General features: G+C 45.5%; 1 protein-coding gene and 1 pseudogene across 6 annotated transcripts in view; one reads left to right on the top strand and one right to left on the bottom strand.

The window, feature by feature from the left end:
• The window catches only part of LOC119173674 (uncharacterized), a 59,805-nt gene that overhangs the window by 13,928 nt on the left and 21,334 nt on the right, over positions 1-24,543 (top strand). For all 6 annotated transcript variants that reach the window (XM_075896072.1, XM_075896071.1, XM_075896070.1 and 3 more), the window contains 2 exons: positions 9,384-9,451; positions 19,130-19,210. In XM_075896072.1, coding sequence (XP_075752187.1) covers positions 9,384-9,451; positions 19,130-19,210 — 149 coding nt within the window. The remainder of the gene's footprint in view (positions 1-9,383; positions 9,452-19,129; positions 19,211-24,543) is intronic.
• Positions 14,583-15,986, bottom strand: LOC142817180 (uncharacterized; annotated as a pseudogene).

Genomic DNA, 24,543 nt, shown 5'->3' with positions numbered 1-24,543 from the left:
CTTCCACATCCTGCACAATGCCTGGGTGTGCACTCACTATAAAGTCTATTTCGTTCTTACTTTCGCCATTAGGGCACCTCCATGTCCACTTGCGGTTTCCTCGTTTTCGGTAGAAGGTATTCAAAATTCGTAAATTATTGTGTTCTGCGAATTGTACTAGTAGCTCTCCTCCGGCATTTCTAGTACCGATGCCATAATCTCCTACTGCCTAGTCTCCAGCCTGCTTCTTCCCTACCTTTGCATTAAAGTCTCCCATCAGTATAGTATACTGTGTTTTTGCCTTACTCATTGCCGATTCCACGTCTTCATAGAAGCTTTCGACTGAAGGGTCATCATGGCTGGATGTAGGTGCGTAAGCCTGTACCACCTTCATCTTGTATCTCTCATTCAGTTTAATTACGATACTTATTGCCTTTTCATTAATGCTATAGTATTCCTGTAGCTATGTTTCTGTGAATTAGGAACCCCACTCCCAGTTCTTTTCTGTCAGCCAAGCCCCGATAGCAAAGGACGTGCCTGTTCTGTAACACCGTATAGGTCTCATCTGTCTTCCTAACCTCACTGAGTCCAATTATATCCCATTTAACACCCTCTAGCTCCTCGAATAGTACAGCTAGACTTCCCTCACTAGATAAGGTTCTAGCGGTAAACGTTGCCAAGTTCAGGTTCCAACGGCGGCCTGTCTGGATACAGAGATTCTTAGCACCCTCTGCTGCGTTGCAGATCTGACCGCCGCCGTGGTCAGTTGTTTCACAGCTGCTGGGGACAGAGGGCCGTGAGTTATTTGACGTATGCATGTGGGAGGTAGTGGCCAGATACTGCACCAGGGTGGCCAATCCTTTGCTGGTGAGGGAGTGCGTTCCCGGCGGTGGTTACCGGTGAGGCTGCACCCCAGGCCTCGTAATGCAGTTCCATCACCCCGCGGATTTTTTTTTTTATCCTGTTGGGAACTGCGCGGCACCGGGATTTGAACCACGGACCTTTTGCATGCGAGGCGGATGCTCTGACCACTACGCCATCGCTGTTTAAGATGTATACGACAGACTATTGGTCAGCTGCCTGCGCGTAATAAGTTCACGTGCTACGTGACGCCAAACAGGCTCAAAAAGAGTGTACCACACTCGCCGCCATGGCTACTGGTGGCGCTGACTGACACTCCCACGTTTAAATTCACATATAAACCCAATAAAGTGGCGGGGGGGATAGCTGCCGTGGTAGCTCAGTGGTAGAGCATCGAACGCGTCATTCGAAGGTCGTAGGTTCGGATCCTGCCCATGGCAAGTTATCTATTCACCCACTTTTCTTTATTCATATTTACCTTACAATACGGTCTGATATCTTCCCCTATACTTTCCTTGGCTTTTTTTGTCTGTTAGATCTCATTAATTCTGTGTAAAAACACACAAAAAAAAGAGCCCTTGAGTATACACTTCTTTCTTTAATACATATATATATGTCTCATATTCTAAAGAAAAATTGGCATATTTGTCATAGCCTAACTAATCTGCACAATTTTTTTTCAATTGAAACAAGGCCTGTGCAAATGCTTCCTTTCTTGCTCAAAGGAAGTGGAAGCAACATTGAGTAGTTTCAGGATTTAACTTTGTCTAGAATGCAAGCAATAACCCGTAAAATACGTTAAGTTTTAAAATTTACATTTCTTAGAGCATATAAGGCAGTATAACAAGCTTTCAAATTAAAAAAAGAATGATAAATCGGCGTGAGAGACACTAAAGAACAAAGTGATTTTTGTATATTAGTGAAGTACGATTCCACAATCTTGAAAGCACCACTCGTATTGCGCCACGACGCTTCATAAGGTAGAAAGCGCGCAAAACGAAAATGTGGGCGGCAACGCGACCTTGAGATTCCTGTACCAAACCCTGTGACGTGAGAAATTGTGAAGGTGTTTACTGGGTCCTACATAGCTTCCGATAGATAAAAATAAAAATAATTGTAATCTCTGCATGCCGTAGATGTAGCATAGAAAGTTGCCAAAAATTTCATCGAGCGAACGTTACGAAAATATAAAAAATAGAAATCGAAATTTCTTATGCAACGCACGGAGATCTTAGCGCAAAATTTAAAAATGAAACTTCAACCCAGATATTCCCTGCTAATAGTGAACTTATAATGGTGAAACATCTGGCATTAGAGTTCTAAGAGGGCAGTTTGTGGATCTAAACCAAGTCATAGTTCCTCATTAGTGCCCCTTTAACCTTGAAGTGAGGCTTCGCGACAGTGCAGATTTTCCCTGTATAGATGTTTTGTGGGCTTACCACCCCTTCAGTGCAGTTAAAGCACCTTTACAGGGCGTTACATGTGGATTTGTTCATTTATTTCAAAAAATCGAAATGTTCTACAATTTAAATTCGAAGCAGATTGTGACACCAATATTTGTTCAAACATTTGAAGCATTCGTATATTCGCACAAGCCTGGTGATGACGTCCCTGTGCTTCTTGTGCCTTTGAGTGAACTTATGCTGCGTTGCGTAGTTATTTATTGTTGCCAACTGTTGGCAACAACGGATTTACAAACAGTGATTACGCTTCTGCAAATGATGGCGTACTCACCCTCGAGTTTTCATCTGTCAGCCTAATGATAACTTGGCTATTAATGTAGTCCTGCCTGTGCAGCCATAGTGGCCAAGTCTCAATCGTCTGCGACAACATTCACTGCAATCTTCAAACGTTCTAGATGCCAATGCATTTCTTAGTCTGACCATGTCAGGGATCCGGCAGTGGCCGCGCACTAGCAGGTGTTATCTTTTCACTCCCACTCTCTCCCCCATTGCAACAGCTGTGGGCGTGCGCACTTATCCTTGCCCTTAGCAACCGGAGCATGTGGTGCGAGAGGGTGTAGGAGAGGGTATGTGCAGTGCTTCACCGCTCTTTCTCTTGCCATTCGCTTTCTCTCCTCCCTGCGCCCCACTCTCGTCCACTCGCGCCTCACTCCTGACCTTTTGCTGGCTGGGCGCCTCTCAAGAACATCCGGAAATGTGTGCTCAAGAGAGAGAGAGAAAAACTTTTTATTTCAAGCATTGAAAAATGTCGGGTGGGGCTCTCAGTCCAGAGCTCCAACAGCCGCTTCTGCGTCCCGTGCCCGCTGGCCACTCGGGCTTTCATCACGCAGCATGGCCTCCCAGTCTTGCAGAGTAGGAATAGGAGAGGAGTTGGCAGAGGGCCTGGCTGGCGGATGCTGACATTCCAGCGTTACGCGAAATAACGTCGGTACCGCTCCACAGCCAGGGAATTTGTCAGGGTAAAAAGTGGGATAGAGGATGTGGAGGAAATAGAGGTTCGGAAACGTGTTCGCCTGCAGTTGACGCACCGCAGTTGCATCTTCTCGTGTGAGCGTGTGGTGGAGGGTACCGAATGCATTCTCGTCTATAGTAATCGAGAGTGTCTCGATATCCTAGAAGTTACGTGTTTGTGTCCTCCTCATCTGGGTTGGACAACTCTTCCTCCAAATTCCGGTTAGTGAGTGCTCGGGTAGCTGCATGAGCGCAGTGATGACCAGGGAGAGAGGCGTGCCCAGGGGTCCCGACAAGTCGGAACTTGTGTGGCGTGTGGAATGTGGTGTTCAAAATTCGGTGTGTGTGCTGTGAGACAATACCCTGTGTGAAGGCACGGCAGGTATCCATTGAGTTTGTAAATATTAGAATAACATCTGCGTGAGGAAGGTTAATGGCAGCGTGGGACATCGCCAGAGCGACGGCACACTCTTCGCCTTCAAATATGTTCTCGGTAGGTACGCTGATTGAGGCTACTACGTCGTGATCATTGTTCACCACTGCTCCAACTATAAAACTGCGGGAGTGGTGTCTAGCGGCGTCGCAGTATAAGAGAGTGTTTGGAGGAGACTGATTGATGAGGCGCATGAGGTTTTTCACCCTTGCCTGCCGGCGCTGAGCATTGCGTTCAGGGTGCATATTGCGTGGAAGTGGCGCGACTGTAATTCTTGCTCGGAAGTCAGTGGGTAGCTGTTTCCCTGGTGTGCTGTATCTACATCGATTCGGAGGGTACCCTAGCCTGACGTGTAGTCGCTCTCCCACTTGGGTGCTGCGGAGTCTTCGTAGCTGACTATTACGTTGTGCCTTGGTTAGTTCCCTCAGGTTGTGGTGTACACCCATGGCTAGGAGACGGTTGGTGGATACGTACGTAGGTAGTCCAAGCACCGCCTTGACGACTCTACGGAGGAGATTGTCCGGTCTTCTCTCTTGTGCAAGCGTTAGGGTTTGATAAGGCACGTGGTAGGAGATGCGACTTACTATGCAGGCATTAACTGTACGTAGAATGTCTTGTTCCTGAAGTCCATGCCTTCAGTTGGTGATGCGGCCGATCATATGCGTGATTTGAGAAACTTGCTGTTCTAATATTTTCATGGTGTGCATTGCCTTGAGATCAGCTTGTATATGAAGGCCAAGGACGCGGAGTTTCTGTACGCAGGGAATTACATGGTCCTCTAAGGTGACTGTGATTTGCGGGCTGTTGTCGGGCTTTCGCTGGGGACGATGAATGAGTAGAAGTTCCGACTTATTTGCAGAGCACGTTAGACCACCTGCTCGTGCGTATGCTTGAACTATAGCGGCGGCTGCATTTCCGATGAAGGCGGAAATGTTGTAGGCCCGTGTACTCAGATTTGGGTGCACGTTAAAGAACCCCAGGTGGTCAAAATTTCTGGAGCCCTCCACTACGGCGTCTCTCATAATCATATGGTGGTTTTGGGACGTTAAACCCCACAAACCTAACCCTAACCATGCTTGAACTATATTTACTGCTTCTTGGAGGGCATCTTGTCTTTGTCCGTCTGTGCCTTTGGTTACCCATATAGTGACTCCGCGTATAAAGCATGTCGCAGACTTGGAATGGTGGTGAGTAGAGGCGGTAACTTAGCCATGGCGATATTGAAGAGTGTCGGGGATAACATTGATCCTTGTGGCATGCCTTTACCCGCGAGCCTAATGATGCCACGGCGAAGAGAGCCTAATCCTATGGTTGCCGTCCTGTTTGTTAGGAACGCTTTCACATAGTCGTAAACTCGTCGCCGCAGTGTGTTGACGCGAGATTCTCCAGTATTAGGTCATGTGAGACATTGTCAAACGCACCGCAGATGTCCAAGGCAAACAGAGCTCTCGTTTGCGTAGAACTGAGCCTGTTTATTACTCCCTCTTTTAGTTGGAGAAGTACGTTTTGCATAGAAAGATGGGCCCGGTACCCAAACAGTGTGTCCGGAAAAAAATCCCTGGGCCTCAAGATATGGTTGCAGTCTTTTGAGGACGACATGCTCCATTTACCAAGGCAAGACGTCAACGAGATTGGTCGCAGGTTTCCAAGCTCTAGGGGTTTGCCGGACTTGGGAATTAGTGTTATTTCGGCATGTCTCCATTCCTAGGGTAACGTTCCAAATTTGCAGTGAGTGTTGTAAAAATCCGTGAGCTGTTCTAGATCCTCGTCGTTGAGGTTTCGTATGAAAGAGTATTGGATGTTATCTTTCCCTGGCGCTGTGTTGCGCTTGATATTCAGAAAGGCAGCTCGAACTTCGTGCACAGTAATATCAGCATCCAGCGGTGTTGATTCTGTTTATGGGTAGTTTTTATATTTTGGCTGAGGGCCTGCAGCGATGTACTTTTCTTGAAGCGTCTGCAAGATGCTGTTGTCGTCCCCATCCAGCTTGTGAACAAGTGTTTGGATGGTACTGCTCGTGTAGGACCTGGTACTTTTCGGGTCAACAAGGGCTCTTAGTATGGCCCACGTGCGCGCAGTGCTTAGTGTTCCATTAAGTGACTTACGAAAGTTGTGCCAATTGTTCCTCGTGAGCTCTGTGGCGTATTGTTCGGCTTACAACGTGAGTTGAGCAATGCGAAGCTTAAGCTTGCGATTGTGTCTCTGCCTACGCCAGCGTTTTATGAGGCTTCTGCGTGCTTCCCACAGGTGTAGAAGGTGCCTGTCGACATCTGTAATTGCGGTTGTAGTGCTTATCCTCTTAGTTGCTTTATCAAGGTCAGCTTGCAGGCACTGTAGCCATTCATTTAAATGTCTCCCATTGTTGTCAGTCTGAGCACGTTGTTTTCTAAATGTATCCCAATTAGTGAGACGGAACTTCCGCTCTGGAGCACGGGGGTTGGAGATGTGCAGTGTAGTGGAAATGTTGCAATGATCACTACCTAATGTTTCATGTAGATTTGGCCAGTTATAATTGCTTAGTACCCTTACAAAGGTTAGCTCAGAACACGTATCTGTGGTTGCGCTGGTTCCAATTCTGGTTGGCTCTTGCGGATCTGTGAGCAGTGTAAATCTGTGATTGCAGATGAGGCGTTCTAATTTGGTACCTTTACGCGTGGCCGATAGGTATCCCCATGACGTGTGTGGGGCGTTAAAATCACCAACCACTACAACTTGTTCCCCTAGCTTGCACGTTTCCGCTATAAGGTACCCGAAGTCGTCCCTCCTAGATTTAGGGGAGCTGTAGATGTTTAGTATAAACAAGCTCTGCTGACTGCGTTTCTGAGGAATAATTTCAACAAGCACATGTGGAATGGATGACGTCAGTGTGTGGTCTGTAGTTGTCATGTGTTTGGTTACGAGTATTGTGACAAGTGATGGTGTTTGTTGATCTGTGTATGTATGGAAGCCCGAAAGAGTAGGTGTGCAGTCTGTCTCCTGCAAAGCCACGATATCCGGAGGGTGCGCGAAAGTGGCAGTGTACTGCTGCAGGGAGCTCGTATTTCGTCAAAACCCCTTGCAGTTCCACTGCCACATGGTGAAGGCAGGACTAGAGGAGCCCATCTTGCTCTTTTTGGACTGTGTCCTGAGTTAAGAGTGGTGGGCGAATGTAAGGGTGGGGTCTTTTGGTCAGACTTTTGGGGTTTGTAGCTAGTGGCAATGAGTCTTGGGGCCCTGTACTAAATGACGCGAAGCTTTCTTGTATGTGCTGCTTTAGCTCTGTTACCAAGTGCTTGGGTATGGGCCTTCAACATATCCCTAAGTTCCGCACGGAAATCATTAATTGCCTGAGTGATATGCTGGTTACTTCAGCCGTAAGGGAGTCTCTCAGTTTCGTGAGGGCATCTTGCAGCTCTTGCTTAGTGCAGTTACGTGCGTTAGATGTGAGAGGTACGTTGGGGTGGTTGTGTGATGAGGGCAGATGGGAGAAATTAGGTAAAGAAGATTTCAGGCTTGGAGGCCCCGCTGCCCAACTCACCTTAGCCGGAGGTGTCTCTCCAGCAGGCGGTGGCTTCTTGACTGGTGGCGATTCTGGTCTCTCCGCACTCGCAGCTCTGTTCTTTCGGGGGATCAGTCCCAGGAGGTTGGTGGTGCTAGTTTTGGATGCGGTTCCTGGCGTGTTGTTTAGGAATTCCAAGACCCTGTCCTGAGACTTCCCTCTGCTCTTGGATTGGCTGTGCCTCATTCTGGACCTGGGCCGGTGTCCCTTGGGTGGTGATGTAGGTGGTGGTGCTCACGCGTTCGCCTCCAAAGCTTTCTTGACGTAATGCTTGTTTGGAGGTTTCTGTTCTCTCGCAGGACATTTGGGGCACGTAGTTGGGTGGTCACCCTTGCAGTGGAAGCATTGATTTGTACAGCTGTGCTCCGGCGCTGGTGTCTCAACTCCACATGCTTGGCATCGGCGGTTTGTCGGGTTAGACATACGTCTGCCCGATGTCCAAGTGCAAGGCAGATTGTGCAAACTTGTTTGCGAGGTCGGTGAATGTAGCATCGGTATTTCACGCGGTAGTAGTAAACATAACGTGGAACTTGAAGGCCTGCAAAAGTTACCAACACCGTGTTTGTGGATCCCATCATTCGGGCGTGCAAGACTTTGGCGTCGGGTGCGTAGATGTTGTCGAGGAGTTCGGTGAGTGAAGTATTCTTCTCGGGGCCGATGATGACTCCCTTACAAGAATTGTCAGGAGCGGCTACATAAGCTTGCATTTCATATCTCTGTGATCCTAGATTTAGTGCAGTGACGGCTTGCAACTTTGTAGCAATAGTTTCGTCTGGTGGGCTTGCGATGGCTATATTGCGTTCCGCTTGGATGCGAAAAAGGAGCTTGTTGACTGTTTCTCCTGGCAGCCCAGCAGTCATGCAGATGGCGCGTGCCAACACATGATGTGCCCATTCACTGTGGCGAAGGCCTCCTCGTGGTCGGAAGATCACCTTGAAGTCATCCACAGGTAGGGGTGGCGGCCGCGGGGTTGCTTGATTTTTGGCAGGCAAGGGCTCGGGTGCGGAATCCGTTGCGGTCTTTGGCTTGCGTCGGCGGGTAGCAGTGAACCAAGAACCATCGTCCGGATCCACTGGATATTCGTTAGTGTCTGCAGCATCCATTGCTGCTGATTTAATGGTAGAAACCGGAGAAGCCATGCCTAAGCAGTGTAGATCGGGCACACACTGAATGTCACTGCAACGCGCTCGGCATTCGCACGAACGCGGCCAAGCGCCGAAAGTTGCAGCGGCGTCGGTGCGGTGTCACGGAGACGCCGATGCATCGGCCATGCCTGGTTGACCAGAAAGTTGTTGAGAATAGCACTTTCACGTTTCGAAACACTTTAAACAGGCTTGGCTGTGAAAGTCCTCCCCGGAAAGTGCGAAGTAGGTCTGTTCAACGAGAGTGCTGAGGACAAAAACTCATGGAAGCGTCAAAGGACTGAGAGGAGCGATGGAAAAACACGTTCGTTCCGTTCCACGGTCGAGTGAAGAGTCGTGTGCTCGAGGCGTCGCTGTGAAACGCTAACGTAGAACCGAGAACGCTGGCGCGTCGCTCTCCGGTCCGCTCGCTTCTCACTCTCGACCGTTCGCTGGCTGGGCCCCTCTCAAGGCGATGGCATGATTCGCTGAAGGGAATGTCTGACGACAACGGTGCCCTCTTTTGGTTCAAGAAATGCATTCACATTTCCTAACGATTCCCTTCGGGGGGGGGGGGGGGGGGCATTTTTTTGTCACAGTTATTCGTGCTATGATTCCTTTCTATTTTCATGGTGTGTCAGTTTACTACAAATATGCTTATGGTACGTAACAGTTACTGGCACTACTTGGCAAACAGTGGGTGTGGCATTCAAACTATTAGTTCAGTTTTCTAACTTTTATCATGAATATAGCTTGATAACTTTATATGGGCAACATTTCTAGAAAAAATAAGGTGACCTATAGTCAAATCAGGACTATATGTTTTTTTTTTGTTTGATGCTGTCTCCTGAAAAATGTATTAGTGCGCCTATTTTGTATAAAAGGGTGCATATACAGTAAATAACCTGTTCTCTTTTAAACATGTGTGGTCTTCTTCCTTCTTCTGGTATTCTAGTACTGGCACAATTGCTTTGAACCTCGATAGCTTGACGCTCGTGCAGTGAAGTAATAAATCATCTGTTTCATTTCGCTTTCAGTGCAAGGGGACAAGTTGATGTGCAAGTGCTGCTCAGTACAGCTCACCTCCATGGAGCAGTACAAAGCGGTGAGCTCACATTTTGTGCCAATAGTACTGTTGATATGTGCATGGCAAAAGGCTGTGTTGCCCACCATTGCCTTTCAGTTTGCCACTGAAATACGAGGGCTTTCTTGCTTGTCTGCCTTGCATTGAATGTAAGTGCAAGAAAACAAAAAATAAATGGGACAACGAGCTAGTAGGAGAGGCTGCATGCATTTTTTAAAGGACCAGACAAATGAGATTTAACACTGCAACACATGGACGGAAATGATGCTAACATTACAATGGAACCCCTATTATACGACTTTCAGAGGACCAGGCAAAAGGGCCGTATAATGAAAAAACTAAGATTACTGGTAATGACACTCAGCCTTGCCCAAAAAACGGATCCAGACCGCCTCAATAAGCCCATGGCATGAACTCGTGTTTCTGCAAGGAAGGTAGATTAAATCATTCTTGCCAGTGGTAGCTAATGGCAGCATTACTTAGTTGGAGGAAGTACGAGCAAATCTTTATTTCCAGCTTTAAGAAAATTGAATCTGATGTGCATTTTCTAGCGATAAATATAGTTAAAAAAAGTTGTTTGCATGTGGAAATGAAATTAAAACAGCGTTACCAAGACCTTCGAGTTAAAATAGCCGAACACAGTGTCATCACTATCACATAATGGTGACAGACCACAAGTTTCTGTAGAATGCCTTCGTGCACGACTGAGCTGCACGCATTGTTATTTCTTGGCTTGTGAAGTGACACTGGAGATGTCCGGCTGTTGTTATGAACATTTACATTGAGTGAAAGTAATTTTGCACAGTCAAAATAGCTACGTCGCGTCCTTATGCGTGCACAAGCCTGTGACTGCAAGTGCTTCATAGGGGGGAGACCAGCTGTGTGTCGATCAGGAAAAGTTTCACGAACCAAAAATGTAAAAACATCAGCCTTTTGGCCGACTGAAGGTGCTACCACTATAGTCAAACTGAGATATAACGATATCAATAAATTCTCGGAAAATTTCGTTATAAAAAGGATATGCAGGTTCGGTACGAAAATTTCAAAAATAAACGCACAAATAAACAAAAGAGGGACTGAGAACAGAGAAACCCAAAACACTTATTTTACAGTGAAAAACTGCGTTATTATTGCGATAGGAATTATATGGACACTCTCAGTGGGTCTTTGCCGTCGCTGCCATGTTCTGTATTAAGTCCAAATTGATAACGCCTTTGCGCATTGTAGCTTTCATGAGTGAGTAAAAGAGCGCGAGCTCTGTTGAAGCAAAGATAAAGTGAGTCGGCCCATCTCTGTTGCCTGGAAAGTGCATAAGATAACATCACCCGCGTGTTAGAACTGCTATCGAATGCTCAAACAGAAACCACCCGTTTTCAACAAGCATGAAATTATGCAGGGAGGGGGGATCACTCGAGTTGCAATAATGAACTTGGATTTTAAGGGCGGTCGCGATTGCTGACGTGCTTGCTATCTCCGCGAGTATCAGTGCGGTTTCAACGCAAAGGGACTGTGTGAAAAGAGTACTTCTCCCAGGAGCGGCCATATTTGCTCACACCAGCATTTGTTAGAAGTTCCGCAATATCCAATTTAAAAAAGTTAGATGCCGGCTTTACTTTTTATAACATTAAAATTTTTCGCTATCGTGTTCATTGCATTGCATTCAACGCCCCGTCATGTTACCAGGACTAATTGGCTAATTGTGAAAGCTACAAGCCTGCAAACACGCGATGCGGTGCAAAATGGAAGCGCGTCACGAGTCGACCTTCGAAGATCCGTCATCACCGGGGTCTTGGACAGTTTCCATCAGCACTTAACGTCACCTCGGTGGGAACGACACGGTTGTCCGAAATTAAGAAAGGTCACAGTTTGCGACAGTCACAATGAATGCGATAGCAACAACTGAGAGCGGCAAGCAGATTGAAAGGTGCAGAGTGCTGCTCATGCACAAACGATGCACCAAAGGAACATATCAGGACGAGAGCGAACTAATAACGTTTACTGCTCAACACTTAATGCGCTGTTTAAACAAAAACGAGGCACGAAACGTAATCACAGGTAGAGATATGAGTGCGAACTAACAAGTGCCTCAGTTGTTACTTCGCTGTGGAAAAGCGCACTCTTTTCGCTAACGGCGAATTTCCTGTCTAGCGAGCAAAGTGATCTTTTTGATTAAACGCAATTGTTCCAGTCAAAGTCGAAGGCACATGATTCTCTCCACCGAAGGATAAGCACCTGCGCACAAGCATCTCACCCCTGCCCCCCCATTCGCGGGGCAAAGTACACTTGGGAGATAAACGTGCGTCGCTGCATCGTGATGAGCGTGGGCGGCTCTTTTCTTTCTTGCTTGACTTTTTATATATACATATATATACATATACATATACGGCGAATGACAGCAGCGACGGCAAAAAACCAGTTGAGACTGTCCATATAATTGCTATCGCAATAAAAAGTAAGCAAAGGTGAACGTTGTCGGGGGCCACATCATTGGTGCGCAGTTAAACTATGCAGGCGCGCACGGCGTTGAAAATGACGAGGAAGTGACATCGACACGGATACCGAGGAAAATTATTCGGTAAAGCGCTTTCCATATGCAGCGCGGCCCCCCATATGTGACGTTAACTAAAAGCGTGGCATTGCCAATGCACAAAAGTAGTTTTTTTTTTAGTTTGGAGTGAGCGGGGGGGGGGGGCACACCCGCGCATGCGCTCACGGCGGCAAAAACTGCGACAGGGCCGGCTCATGGGGTGCCTGCCCGCCTCGCGCTCAGCTCACCCGTGCCCATTACTGAGCGCGCACCATGCCTGGTGCATGGTGCGCGCCGCTGCCGCATCGCGCTTCGTTGTCGGCGGGGCAGCCGCGCAAGATGCATGCTCATACCAACATGCCAAAATGCAAAGCGAAATTCCTAGATTGTCCGGGATGACGGCTTCTGAAGGCCTAGCTTGGTCCAGTGATTCCTCGTTGGATCCTAATAAAGTTTACTACCTACCTACCTCCGTGGAGAAAATTCGTTATATCAAAGTTGTCTCCTGCTGTTTCTTTGTTACATAGAGGTCGCAAATACATGTGCGTCTATGGAGCAACAGCGGAGAATAGAAAAACTTCATTATATCGAGTAATTTGTTATATGGAGGTTCGTTATAAGTAGTTTTAACTGTACTAATAGAGCTTGACTAGGTAACGACCCTAGATACGTTTGCCCGCAATCGAGCCGTATTGGAAGCGCATGAACTTCTAGGAAAATGAATTTTTCATTCTAAGAAGACACCCTGTATACTTTCCTAATCCTCAGGGGAACACAAGTTTTTATTTTGCACTCATGAAAGTTTGGACGACAGTTGATTTAAGTAAAGGTGATTTTTTTTTTCCTATCGGAAGGAATCTCAAAGTTGTCGTACAATGCAGGGTCGGCGTAAAACTGCATCGTATAGCCAACATTTTTAATTAGGCTTGTAAAAATATTTGAATGTTTTGAATATTTGAATAAATAGTATTTGAATTTGTTTCCATTCGAACCAAAATTATTGAAAGTTTCGAAGTATTCGCAATGAACGAATAGGTGTATACTAGTCTGCAGTAACCACCTAGTTACAGGTGCAAAATTACAAATTTACCCCATAAATTGACATAATCCCTGTAGGGCAACCCTTCGCACGCCTATGGCACTATGTACTACAGAGAAGTAATTCTATCAAGTAAAGCGTGACACTTCAGAACTGATTAAGTTCTCCTTAAAATGAAGTTTTGGGGTGCCATTTTTAAATGGGGGTGAAATTTACACAGAAACACCCGTATGCTTAGATTTGAAAATGCTTTAAAGAACCTAGACATTCAAAATTAAATCAGACGGCGTGCCTTACACTGATGTTGTATAATTTCACGGAAAATGTCTTTTTTTTTTACCTTGTCTTGAGCGTTTGTGTGGCATGATTGACTGACGCAAGCCAGTGGTCATTTTCGTTTGAAAACAGAAAAAAAAACATGTTCTTCCCATAAAATAAACAGACCATCGTTGTATCACTGTCATGCACGTAATCTTTCGATAAAAGCTTCCCGCACAACTCTTATGAGCTTTTGAGATAGTTTTACTGGTGCAAGAAAATGTGCGTACACAGTAACAGTATTGAATTGTTTAAAATGCGCACGCGTATTCAGTGCGAACAGTGGTTCAGAACTCGTCGCACCGATATGAGGGCTTTCTACGATCTTTCCTTCTTTCTTTTATAGTATTCAGATGAGCAAGATGTTAATCGAGCTTGCTACAGATATCGGGTTTTCTATCTTGTCCATATATTTAGAACCTTTTATGGCTTTATGACTCAAGCTTTCGCCTTTGCTGCCAGTGCACGATCTTATATGTAAGCTCGGCGGTTTTCATTGTCCTTGGTCTCTCGGCCGCTGACGCAAACTTTGTATCACACACTCTGTTCTTGGTTCAGTGCTTGAGTACGATCTTTTCAACGTTGGATCTTCAAGTCTTGGTCAAACTTCCCATGGCAACACACTTAACGGCAGGCTAGGCCTCATCGGCGTCGGTTGAGTTTCGGTAGCAGTCGCACGCTATTTATAGGTTCGGTTTGGTATGAAACCAACGAAACTGTTTGGGGTGGCCGCACTTGAAGAGAAGGCGTACATACCGCTACTGAAATTGAGGGTGGCTTGTGTGGTACTTAAGTACAGTTAAACCCCTTTATAAGAGACATGCTCTGGACAGCAATTTTCGTCCTTTATACGAGATGTCTCTTATAAGCAGGGTACTTCATATGCATTTTTTAATCAAATCGTATTTTACTGTAGGCACACTCGTGTCTCTTATATCAGTGTCTCTTATAAAGGGGCTCGACCAGTCAAACTTCTTTATAAGAGACACTGATATAACAGACAAATAGGTATAAGAGACACTACTGTGCCTACAGTAAAATACGAGTTGATAAGAAAATGCATACGAAGTACCCTGCTTATAAGAGACATCTCATATAAAAGACGAAAATTGCTGTACGGAGCATGCCTCTTATAAGGGGGTTTAACTGTAGTGCGGATATTTGCGACTCCTGCGACTTACGTTATAAGCGGTCTATACTGTACATACCGTCAAATTCCGAGCAAGCGCCCCCTCCCTGGAGGTGGTGAAGGGGAGGGGGTGCTTGCACGGAAGTGCTGCAAAATTCAAGATGGTGGCCGGTTGTTTTTTTATAAACAATGATAAATGCTTTATTGGGAAGTTTTCGATGATTGTTTATTCACTTTCAAATCCATCAAAAGACCCCTCAGAGTCAGTGTCAAGCAACAGGCTGTAGCATTCAGCCTGCAGTTTCTCGGGATGTTCTGGACGAATGTCACCAACACCGGACAACGGACTGTATAGAAGGTCCTCCTCTGTTCCGTCCAGTGCATTCCATATTCCGCAGCCCTTGAAACTGAATAATGGTCGCCTCTGGTACAGCGTCCCATGCTGCAGCCACAAATCTCAGTACATCCTCACGCGACGGTTTCCGCAGATTTCCTTTCAATGTTTTTTATGCTATGCGCATGAATTCCTCCCAGCTCCTTCGAAGGCTGGTTTTGAAAGACCGGTTCCAGTACACGTCGGCTGCCTGCAATAGATTTGCGCATCTAGCCGGCACGTATGCAATGTCTGTATCTCGCTCCTCCACGGCATTCTCTCCTGCCCCCGTTTTTTGAATAGGAGCTTGGTCTAATACCAACAACCGCCTAACGTCGTCGGTGTTTGGACCCCACAACCGCGACAGCCACTCCTGGAATTTTTCGAATGTTATCCACCCATTCTTCGATGCTGTAACATGAACGTTCACAATAAAAAAATAATATAGCGTGATCTCGCTACTCCCACAAACAAGAAAAAATAAAAAATAAATAGAAACCCATCTGGTACATAGACTTTCGTGAAAGCTTTTGTTGGAATCCTGCCACTAAGGCTCCTTCAAAATAACGAAGGTTGGAAGTTTGTGGCCTGATGCGCAGACAGTGAGCGCCACTGTGAATCCTCAACTTGTACATCCAGTATTGGCGATCCGGACAAAACTTTCCCCGATGATGTCGTTTGTTCGGGATGCTGGGCAGTCCATGCGGACCATTGTCTTGTCCATGTTGGCCATATTAAAAGGCGTGTAGTCATGCATCAATCGCAGCTCGTTCACAGACAACCTAAAGGCATGCGCTGCTTCTGCATAGTGATCCGGTGTCTTTTGGATTTCATTCGTTGCCTGTCGCTTGGAGAGGCCGAAACGCTTCTTCTACCTGGCAATATAATGGTCTGACGCTACGAAGTTTTCGAGCTGCAGGCTTCTGGCTACGCGCACAGCCTTTTCTGCAAGCAACCTGTTCCTAACAGCGGGCCCACACTGTGCTCATTTTTAAAAAACTCGAAGAGGGCATTGTCGACTTCTTCACTTAATACGGGAGCACCGTTGCTCAGCTTGCGTCGTCACTTCGACTTGCCGAAGTTTTGTTGCAGCAAGGCTACATATTTGCTGTCCCACTCGCGAATCCTCCTGCACTGGATGTTGGAAGTGCCGCGAGGTCGCATGCGCATTGCTTCCACCTTGGAGATGACACTGAACCACCTCAATTTCCTTCGTAACAGTGTAAGAACGCATCGACGGCATTGTGCAGTAAAGTCGACTGTGAGGAACAACGAACAAATACCGACTGGCTACGCTAACACATCGAACACACGCCAAGCCTAATGGCTATGGCTAGATTCAGCAATGGCTAGAGACGGAGCAAGGGTGCCAGTTTTCATAGGGGGCGCTTGCTCGGAAGTGGGTGGCATATTCGATTTTCCAAAACTAGGAGGGGGGTGCTTGCTCGGGGAGGGGGGGGGGGGGGGCGTTTGCTAGGAATTTTAAAGTAGCTAGGTTCAGTGGCGTTGTTTGTAAGGAAGTTAACACGTGTGCTGCACATATTTCTTGTTGCTGCTCTTGCAAAATAACAGTATAAAAGCTTTCAAACTAAAACTGGACAATTAGGTAAGACACGTGCTTTTTTTTCTAACGTTTTCAGTTCGTGTCATGTCATCATGACTTCAACCTAAACACGTACATCAGAGCCAAAATCACCTTCGTGGCAATATTCGTGCTGACATGATGTGGCTATTTTGAGCAGTTACACATATTATTCTTGCGCATGCCAATCATTATATTGACCCTTTGTGGTCCACTGTCGGGCACTGCCCGACGAGCGTGTTTCTCGTTTCAATTTTGCGATTTTTTCACTGCAAGTCGCACGCATTTTTTTTAAATACATGAAGCTCTCGTGAAATGAGTGAGCTTTCTTTGTTGATGTTTACTTTTTTTTCACTAGGATGCAGCACTTTGTTCAGCACGGAAACTAGAGCGTATCCACTCACACGTGGTTGGTTGAAAAGCATGGCCACATTTTCACCACGTAGGTTTTACAGTGGCGCTTTTAGCGAAGATGTCATTAGTGAGGAAGAGAATTACGTGCTCCCATCAGACAGAGATGACAGTGATTCGAACGAAGTGACTGACGAAGACCACGACGACGGTGGTGGAGACGACACGTCTGTTGACACACAGAACAGTGCTGGACCACGTGCTGCGGACTGAAATTTTTACTTGGATAATTCACTGCGTGATTTTACTCATTTTTTTTTCACTGTCATGAACCCAGGATCACAAGTAAGTGCTTCCAATCAAAACAATGAACTGGATTATTTTCAGCTGTTTTTTACCGACCAGCTGATGGACAATATTGTGCGCGAAACAAACCGCTATGCGCGTAAAAAAATTTTGAGTGCCGGTGAGCCTCTAAAAGATTCAATTTGGAAGCACTGGGAAGACGTGACTTTTGCAGAATTCAAAGCTTTTCTTGGTGTAATTATAAACATGGCCTTGAATTCAAAAGTGGAGCTGAAGGAGTATTTTAACCAAGTTATTGTAAACAAGATGCCTTTTTTCCCGCACGTCTTCTGCCGGAAGAGATTTCTGCAAATTTATTGGATGTTGCCCCATGCCATGAATGCCTCTTCAGGTCGGCCGCCAACTCGTGGAAGCAAAATCAGGGACGTTGAGCAATACATTGTCGCGAAATGCCGAGAGCATTTCAGAGCCGGTCCCAAGATTTGCATCGACGAGAGCACCGTCGGAATCAAGGGCCGTGTCTCTTTCAAATGCTACAATCCACAGAAGCCAACCATATCGGGCATGCGTATTTACGCACTTGCCAACTGCCAAACGGGGTACATTTCGACATTTGAGCCCTACTACCGCAGCACAACAACTGACAGCCTCAGCCGCCCCAAGCTCCCCTTCACCTGCCAGATTGTTCTGCACATGCTACACAAAGTCCAGCAAGAAAATACGCTGGGGAGTGGCTACCACCTCTACACCTACAGATTTTACACTTCACCAATGCTTGCCGAGGGTTTACTAAGAGAGAAAATATTATTGACATGTACTGTGATGCAGAAATTGCAAGCAAATGCCACTGCAGGTCAAGAAGAAGCTAAAGAAAGGTGAAGTGGCAGCTTACAGGAAAGGAGACTCCTACATGGTGCTTGCTTAGAGAGACAAATGTCAAGTAACCATGCTTAGTTCTGCCCACAATATATCTATGAAAGAAGTCACAAGGACATAAGCAGGAGGAAAGAAAGTGACGATGAAGAAACCAGTGGTTATATGTGACTACACAGAAAACATGGGTGCAGTTGACCGTGCAGATAATTACTGTGCGAGCTATGCATTTTGTCACGACGATGAAATGCTGGTGCAAGCTTTTTTTCTGGACTCAGGAAGTTTCCATTGTCAACAGTTTTATTTTGAGGTGCATACAGCTGCAGATACATGGCCAGCACAAAGAGCGACACCTGCAGTACCGCCACAACTTCATCCAACAGCTTGTGGGTGACATGAGGGCTGGAGCCCAAAAGCGGGGCCCGTCTACACGGGACGATTGTGAAGAAAGGCTAGATGGAAAGAGCCACTTCATCTACTAAGGTTCCAGGGCGAAGCAGCAAGGACTGCCCCGTTTGTAGCGATAGGCAAACAAAAGGAGGCAAGAGGGAAACTGTGTTTTTCTGCAAAACCTGCCGTAACAACCCTGGCCTGCACCCAGGAGAATGCTTTGAGTGGTATCACACGCTGAATATCGCTAAAGGAGTTGCCTGGAGAATGAAAGAGAAAAAATAAATATTCTGTGAGTTTTTCTTCCGCAGTTCGTGTCTTTCTTTGCGGTGCCAGAAACTGGCAAAATAGTTTCAGACCGGTAGAGGTAAAAAGTGGGTAAAAGTCTTGGACCGCAAACGGTTTAAAGTATCGATGTTGCATTTTAATTTGTGAGCACATTGCCCAGGTGTTGCAGTACTACATCTATTTCTGCATAGTGAATATACTGGTTTGTAGAAGCAAGCGCCAATGTAAATTCAAAGCTCACTTATCATTGTAGTGAATAACCTGAAATACTTATTTATGGTGGTTCATAGTGTAGTTCCCATTTTACAATGATTCAGTGTTATCGCATCACCATTCTAATGCTAGAAAAATGGCAGGTTGATGTGCACATTTGAGTTGATGAGCTAGCAATCATTTCGAGAAAGTTCAGCATTAATCAGAAAAACAAAAGTGAATGAACTGGTCTAACTTTTGTAAGAAAATGCATTGCTTGAGGTAAATGAAAAAGACCTTGTGCATAATCGATAATTGCGTTTCTTTACAGCACATGGCCACGAACAAACACAAGCTAGTTATGGAGAGAAAGCCGGTGAGACCTCAAAGGAAAATCAAAAAGGCCCTCAAGGTGAGTGCATTGTTGTTGCATGTTTGGCGGGGGATAAGCGTGCTTTGAAGCAGAGAATTTTTGTCTAATTCACTGAGAAAACTTGGGACTCTCAAGCGCTAATAGGTAAATGTGCATGAAAGTTCTGCATGGTATTTTACTTGCATGCGGGGCCAACACGCACCTGGTCCATCTGCCGAGCCGCTGCAAACACAGATGTGGTCGTGTTGAGGCGATCATGGACGACCACAAAAGCACGCACACCGACCCAAAGTGAAGCTGCAGAAAAAAAAAAAACAGTGGTAGGCGCAGCCACAGAAAGCAAGGATGCAATTCTAAAGGCTAGCTCACGGCCAGTGTACAGAGATTGGAAACAAAACTACTGTTTGCCGCAATCGCTATGCCATAAACCAGGGTCGCTATTGATGTGTTAGCTCCAAAGGTGCCATTCAGCACATCAGAAAATTAGAGGCAATAAAGTTGTAAAACTGCACGAAACGTTTCGGATTTCATGCTGCTCGCTTAAAACTGTAATAATGTACAACCTCGGCGCTTAGTTTTCACTTTGCCTCTAGCGAAGCTTTGGCACACTTGTTCGCAGAACTGCGTGTCCAGCATGATTCAAGGGTAGCTTCGTTATAGTGTATTTGCTTGTGTATAACCCACCCCCTCATATAAATAGAACTCCCCACTGCGAACAGCGGGAGATTGAAGAAAATACTCGGGTATTGGAATGCAAAGCTGCATTCGTAGCATTACCATGAAGTCGTACTGTGAAGCCAACTTGCCCACAGAAATTCACACATACCTTGCACCCACAGTTTCTCTATATTTTGTGCATGTTATACGCAAGAAAATACATTCACTCGGTGTGTGGCCAAGTAAACCCGAGTTAGGAAGAGCTCAATGCAAAAATAACGCATGTGCTTGCAGAGATCAAAGGGAGAGTTATAATCATAAGGCCTTCTGTGTCTATGCAACTTCTGTGGTCTATGCATGAAATTCTGCGGCAACAAACTTATTAGCATGAGCCGTCAGTTTTGTTGTAGCAGGATTTGGATTTAGTGAAGTGGTAAACATGCATGTGTACACACCATGAAAATTTGGACGCTGTGTCAGTGTGGTCCCAGTTTTTTTTAATGCTACCCAGTGTCCACTACATGCTACCGCTCTGACATGGTCTTGCAAGAGAGCCAGAACTTTTCTCTGGGTTTCGGTTTAAGAAAAAAAAAAAAACAGCTTTGAAATGGGTATTTGAGGAACCATTTGATATGGCATTGCATTTGCTTTGTCGCTAGCATTGGGGCACATCAGGAGACATAAACCAGTACTTTGTGGTTCGATCTTTAGTTATACAGTTGAAACTTGAAAGGCCATAATATTTATGGTTTACTGTGTAAAACAGGGATTCAACAGCTGTGCCGATTGCGCCTAATTGATACAACTTTCTATTTTTGCTTCGAGCTGTGCCAAAATCATGAAATTTCCCGAAATCGTGCCACGCTGTGCCAAAATGCCCGACCAGCCTCATAATTTTCTCATATGTGCTAATTTCCTCGAGAAATAGAGGTCTTGTTGGTCACCTGTAGTTTGCGTGATCAAGTAATCCAGGGATCTATGCGCGCAAACCCTGACCCTAAACCATGGTTAGGCCAGCACACGCGCGAAACGTAATCACTCAGATACGACGTCCCGTGTGGCCGTTGGTCCGCTGACTGCAGCGGCTGTCTATCAGCGGGATGATGCAACTTGCCATAGTTAGCAAGACTTCACGGGAGATTTGTTTCCTATACCTGGGGACAACTTTCCGTGGCAATGAGGGGAAGGCTGCGCGGGTGGAGCTACTGCACATGTACTTCTCTGGGAAGTTGTCTGGCTAGACTCTTTTCATGTGACGACCGTGTTCGAATATTGCCACAGCACAGAACTTGCTTTGTCTGCTTACGCACTTATACAGCCATTTGTGAGTGAAATTCGACACAAGCTCCTTCGTTGAGTCGTTATAATAGCTGGAGGGCGACTCCCGCTCACCTAAAGGCGAAGACGCCATTTTGGCTATGAGGTGCACCTAAAGCGTGCAACTTTTACAGACGTGCAAAGCGGGAAACTTCATAAAGCAAAACAAAAAATTATATCTCCTTGTTTTGTTCAGCATTTCTAAATTTATAAACAGCATCCTGTTGAAAATGAAGTAATGTTGTTTTTCGCGATTTTTGCGCGAAAAACATCGACGCATTTGTGTGACTGTTTTCTTCAGCAGGGCACACGCCCACTTAGGTTCTGTAGCCTTCCCTTCATTGCCACGGAAAGTTGTCCTCCATTATAGTCGGCAGACCCGGCTATGACATGTTAGCGACTAAATCTGAAGACGTATATCGCTATTACTGCGCATGAATGAACCTGACGGGCTGCATTACCAGCGACCACGTAGTTGCCATAGCAACAGCACATGCGATAGATATCCATCGCCGGGCCAATGGATACTTTATCTAGTCACACGCACCACCTTGTAAGCGAGCTGAGAAGTGGTGCCCTAGAGCTAACCCAATCGTGAAAAAAAAAAAAGGGGGAAGGGGGGTGAGTGCAGCGGTTCAAAAATTTCTTGGCCCTGTTATAACACGTAAAAAACGCCAGTTAAGCCGCCTTTGCCGCAATACACTGGTGGCCTGTGGAAAAGCGTTCTAAAATTTGGAAGGGGAAGTTAGCACTAGTCATGACACACAGCACTGTTTGTTCAATTAATTATGGGTGTGTAGGCCACATAATTATGAGTACTAGTATGATCACTGACGTCTAAAGAAGGTACTGGCAACCATTTGGAGTGCTGTATGGTATTTCTGCAGCCCTACTAAACAAGAATGTGCGCCACTTCCCCCCCTCTACTCCTCAGTTTTATTAATCTCCAAAAACTCAAAGTTGCCAGTTTGGCAAATCCATGTTTCAACCCTCAGAGTCTGTGAAAGGATTTTACAAGCTTGGCAAATGCTAATGTGTACTTTGTCATTGTTTGCTGAGTGGGGTGGTTCAATATCTAACTTTTATTGAAATAACAATGGTCATATTTACTTGCGTAATTTGGGGGATGTTGAATGGTTTGTACATACATTTTTATGTACATACTTTTTTTAATACTGCTCCAAATCTCGTCTTTCATGATTAAAAGTCAATGTTTTTTCCCGCTCCGAATTTGCGTTTTAGTGCCCCAAAAGGAACATCTTGCTGCTCCGAAAATTGTGCAAATTCTAATTCGGCTGTTGCATCCCTGGTAAAATGAACCAACTAGCTTTGCAATGTGTTCTTACGCATCCATGAGGTTCAGTGACATTATCAACCTGAATCAGCGAACTAACTTGGTCTCTAAACCTGATTGACGATATATCTCTTTAAGTAAGTGAGTAAAATGCGGTGATTTCTTTCCACTTTTGACACAGACAAGTTTCTAATGCATTAGAATACCTAGGTGCTTTAGTTATAGTCTTGACATTATTTTCATGAGAATGCATTAAAGAGCTAGTTCGGAGAAAGTTGGCTGTTAGTAAAAAAGTCAGAAAAAATGGCGTTGTTCATGAACGGAAAAAGAAGAAAGATACAAATAAAATAAATGATAAAAATCTTCAGTTCCAGTGAGAATCGAACCCAGGCCTTCCGAATGGCAACATGGTGTTTTACTACAGAGCCACGGGGCTTCAATCGCGGCCGCAATGGTTGCATTTCGATGGAGGCAAAAGGTAGAGGCCCGTGTAGTGTGTGACGTCAGTCTACGTAACAAACACCAGATGGTCGAAATTTCCAGAGCCCCCCCACTACGGCATCTTCCATAATCATATTGGGGTTTTGGGACATACTACCTCAGATACTGTTATTATTAATACCACAGAGCCACTTCATTGCTTGAAACTGCTTCAGAAAAAAAAAAAAGCTATATGACCATTATGTAGTGGGAGGTCTCTCCTTAATATATATATATATATATATATATATATATATATATATATATATATATATATATATATATATATATATATATATATAGAATGATACGTGGCAGCAGTGTGAAATTACACCAGGCATCAAAACATGCAAATGGCACGCCAAGTGGATGTGTTGAAAGGTCCAGCTACTTTAAGGTTCTCAGACATAATCATCATCAGCAACATCAAAAGCATCAACAAACAGCTATGTAAATTTGTGCATTACCCTAAAGATGCATAGTGGGCCCTTCATTGATTTGTAAAAGGAAAATTGCTGTGTTGTGGGAGCTTGACAACTCTACTTGCTTTAGGCATTTTAGAATAGTTTGAAATGGTCAATATTACGTGCACAGACGTTCGTTTGCTTGCGGCGTGGTTGGTGCATGCACCGAGAACCAAAGCCAAGTTAGCAAATGAAAATTCAATGTGCATAGCTCAGGCATCCCTGGCAAGTTTTTGACGAGGATGCACACTGAGCCTGTGCTTGGTGGTGTTCCTACGCGCACAGCTGTCATTTCTTTATTTCTTGATTTGTATGTCCACTCAAACATTATTATAGCAGAGTTGCATTTGGCAGAAAAATAGGTTTGTTATAATCAAAAATTCGTAATAGGGATATACAGTTAAACCTGCTCATAACCAACCTCCATATAACAAATTCCTCAATATAAGGAAGTTTTTCTATTGCTTTCCATTGCACCATAGAAGCACATGTATTTGCGACCTCTATGTAACAAAGTAACAGCGGAAGACATCCATGATAGAGCAAATTTTTGTTACGGACAATCCAGGATTTTCGCCACGGATTTTGTCATTTTGGCACGAGCATGCACCTTCCGGGGTTGCCCTGCCGCTGATGAAGCGCGAATAGGCGCGTTCAACGAGAGCAAGTGCGAGGTGGGCAGGCGCGTCTGCACCCCTAGAGCTGGCATTGCTGCCGCAGACACATGCCTGTATGTGCACTCCCTCCAAACCAAAAAGTTGGCAGTTCCACTCTTTTAGTTAACGTTTGAAATGTGGGGTACGTCGTGCTGCATATGGAGACGTTTTACGGAATAGTTTTCAGCGGCATTTGTCATTCACTCTTTGTTTTTGATGCTGTACGTGTGTTGCATGGTTTCACTGCGCGTGCATGGAGTGACCCCATGGGACGTTCAGCTTTGTTTTTTTTTAATGCTGACATCCCTGTTTTCACTATCGAGAGGATGGTAGATTAGCCACTGATGAAAACTCGTTATGCGCTTTCTTTGTGTGCCACGCCACGAGTTTGCGGGACAGTAGCCTTCGCAATTAGCTAATTAGCTCTGTCAACAACACGACGGCACGTTGAATGCAATGCAATGAATGCGGTAACAACAAATTGTGATTTTACACGAAGTCAGG

The sequence above is a fragment of the Rhipicephalus microplus genome, chromosome 5, assembly GCF_043290135.1.
Source record: "Rhipicephalus microplus isolate Deutch F79 chromosome 5, USDA_Rmic, whole genome shotgun sequence".
Lineage (NCBI taxonomy): Eukaryota > Metazoa > Arthropoda > Arachnida > Ixodida > Ixodidae > Rhipicephalus > Rhipicephalus microplus.
This window is presented reverse-complemented; position numbering and strand designations above follow the sequence as displayed.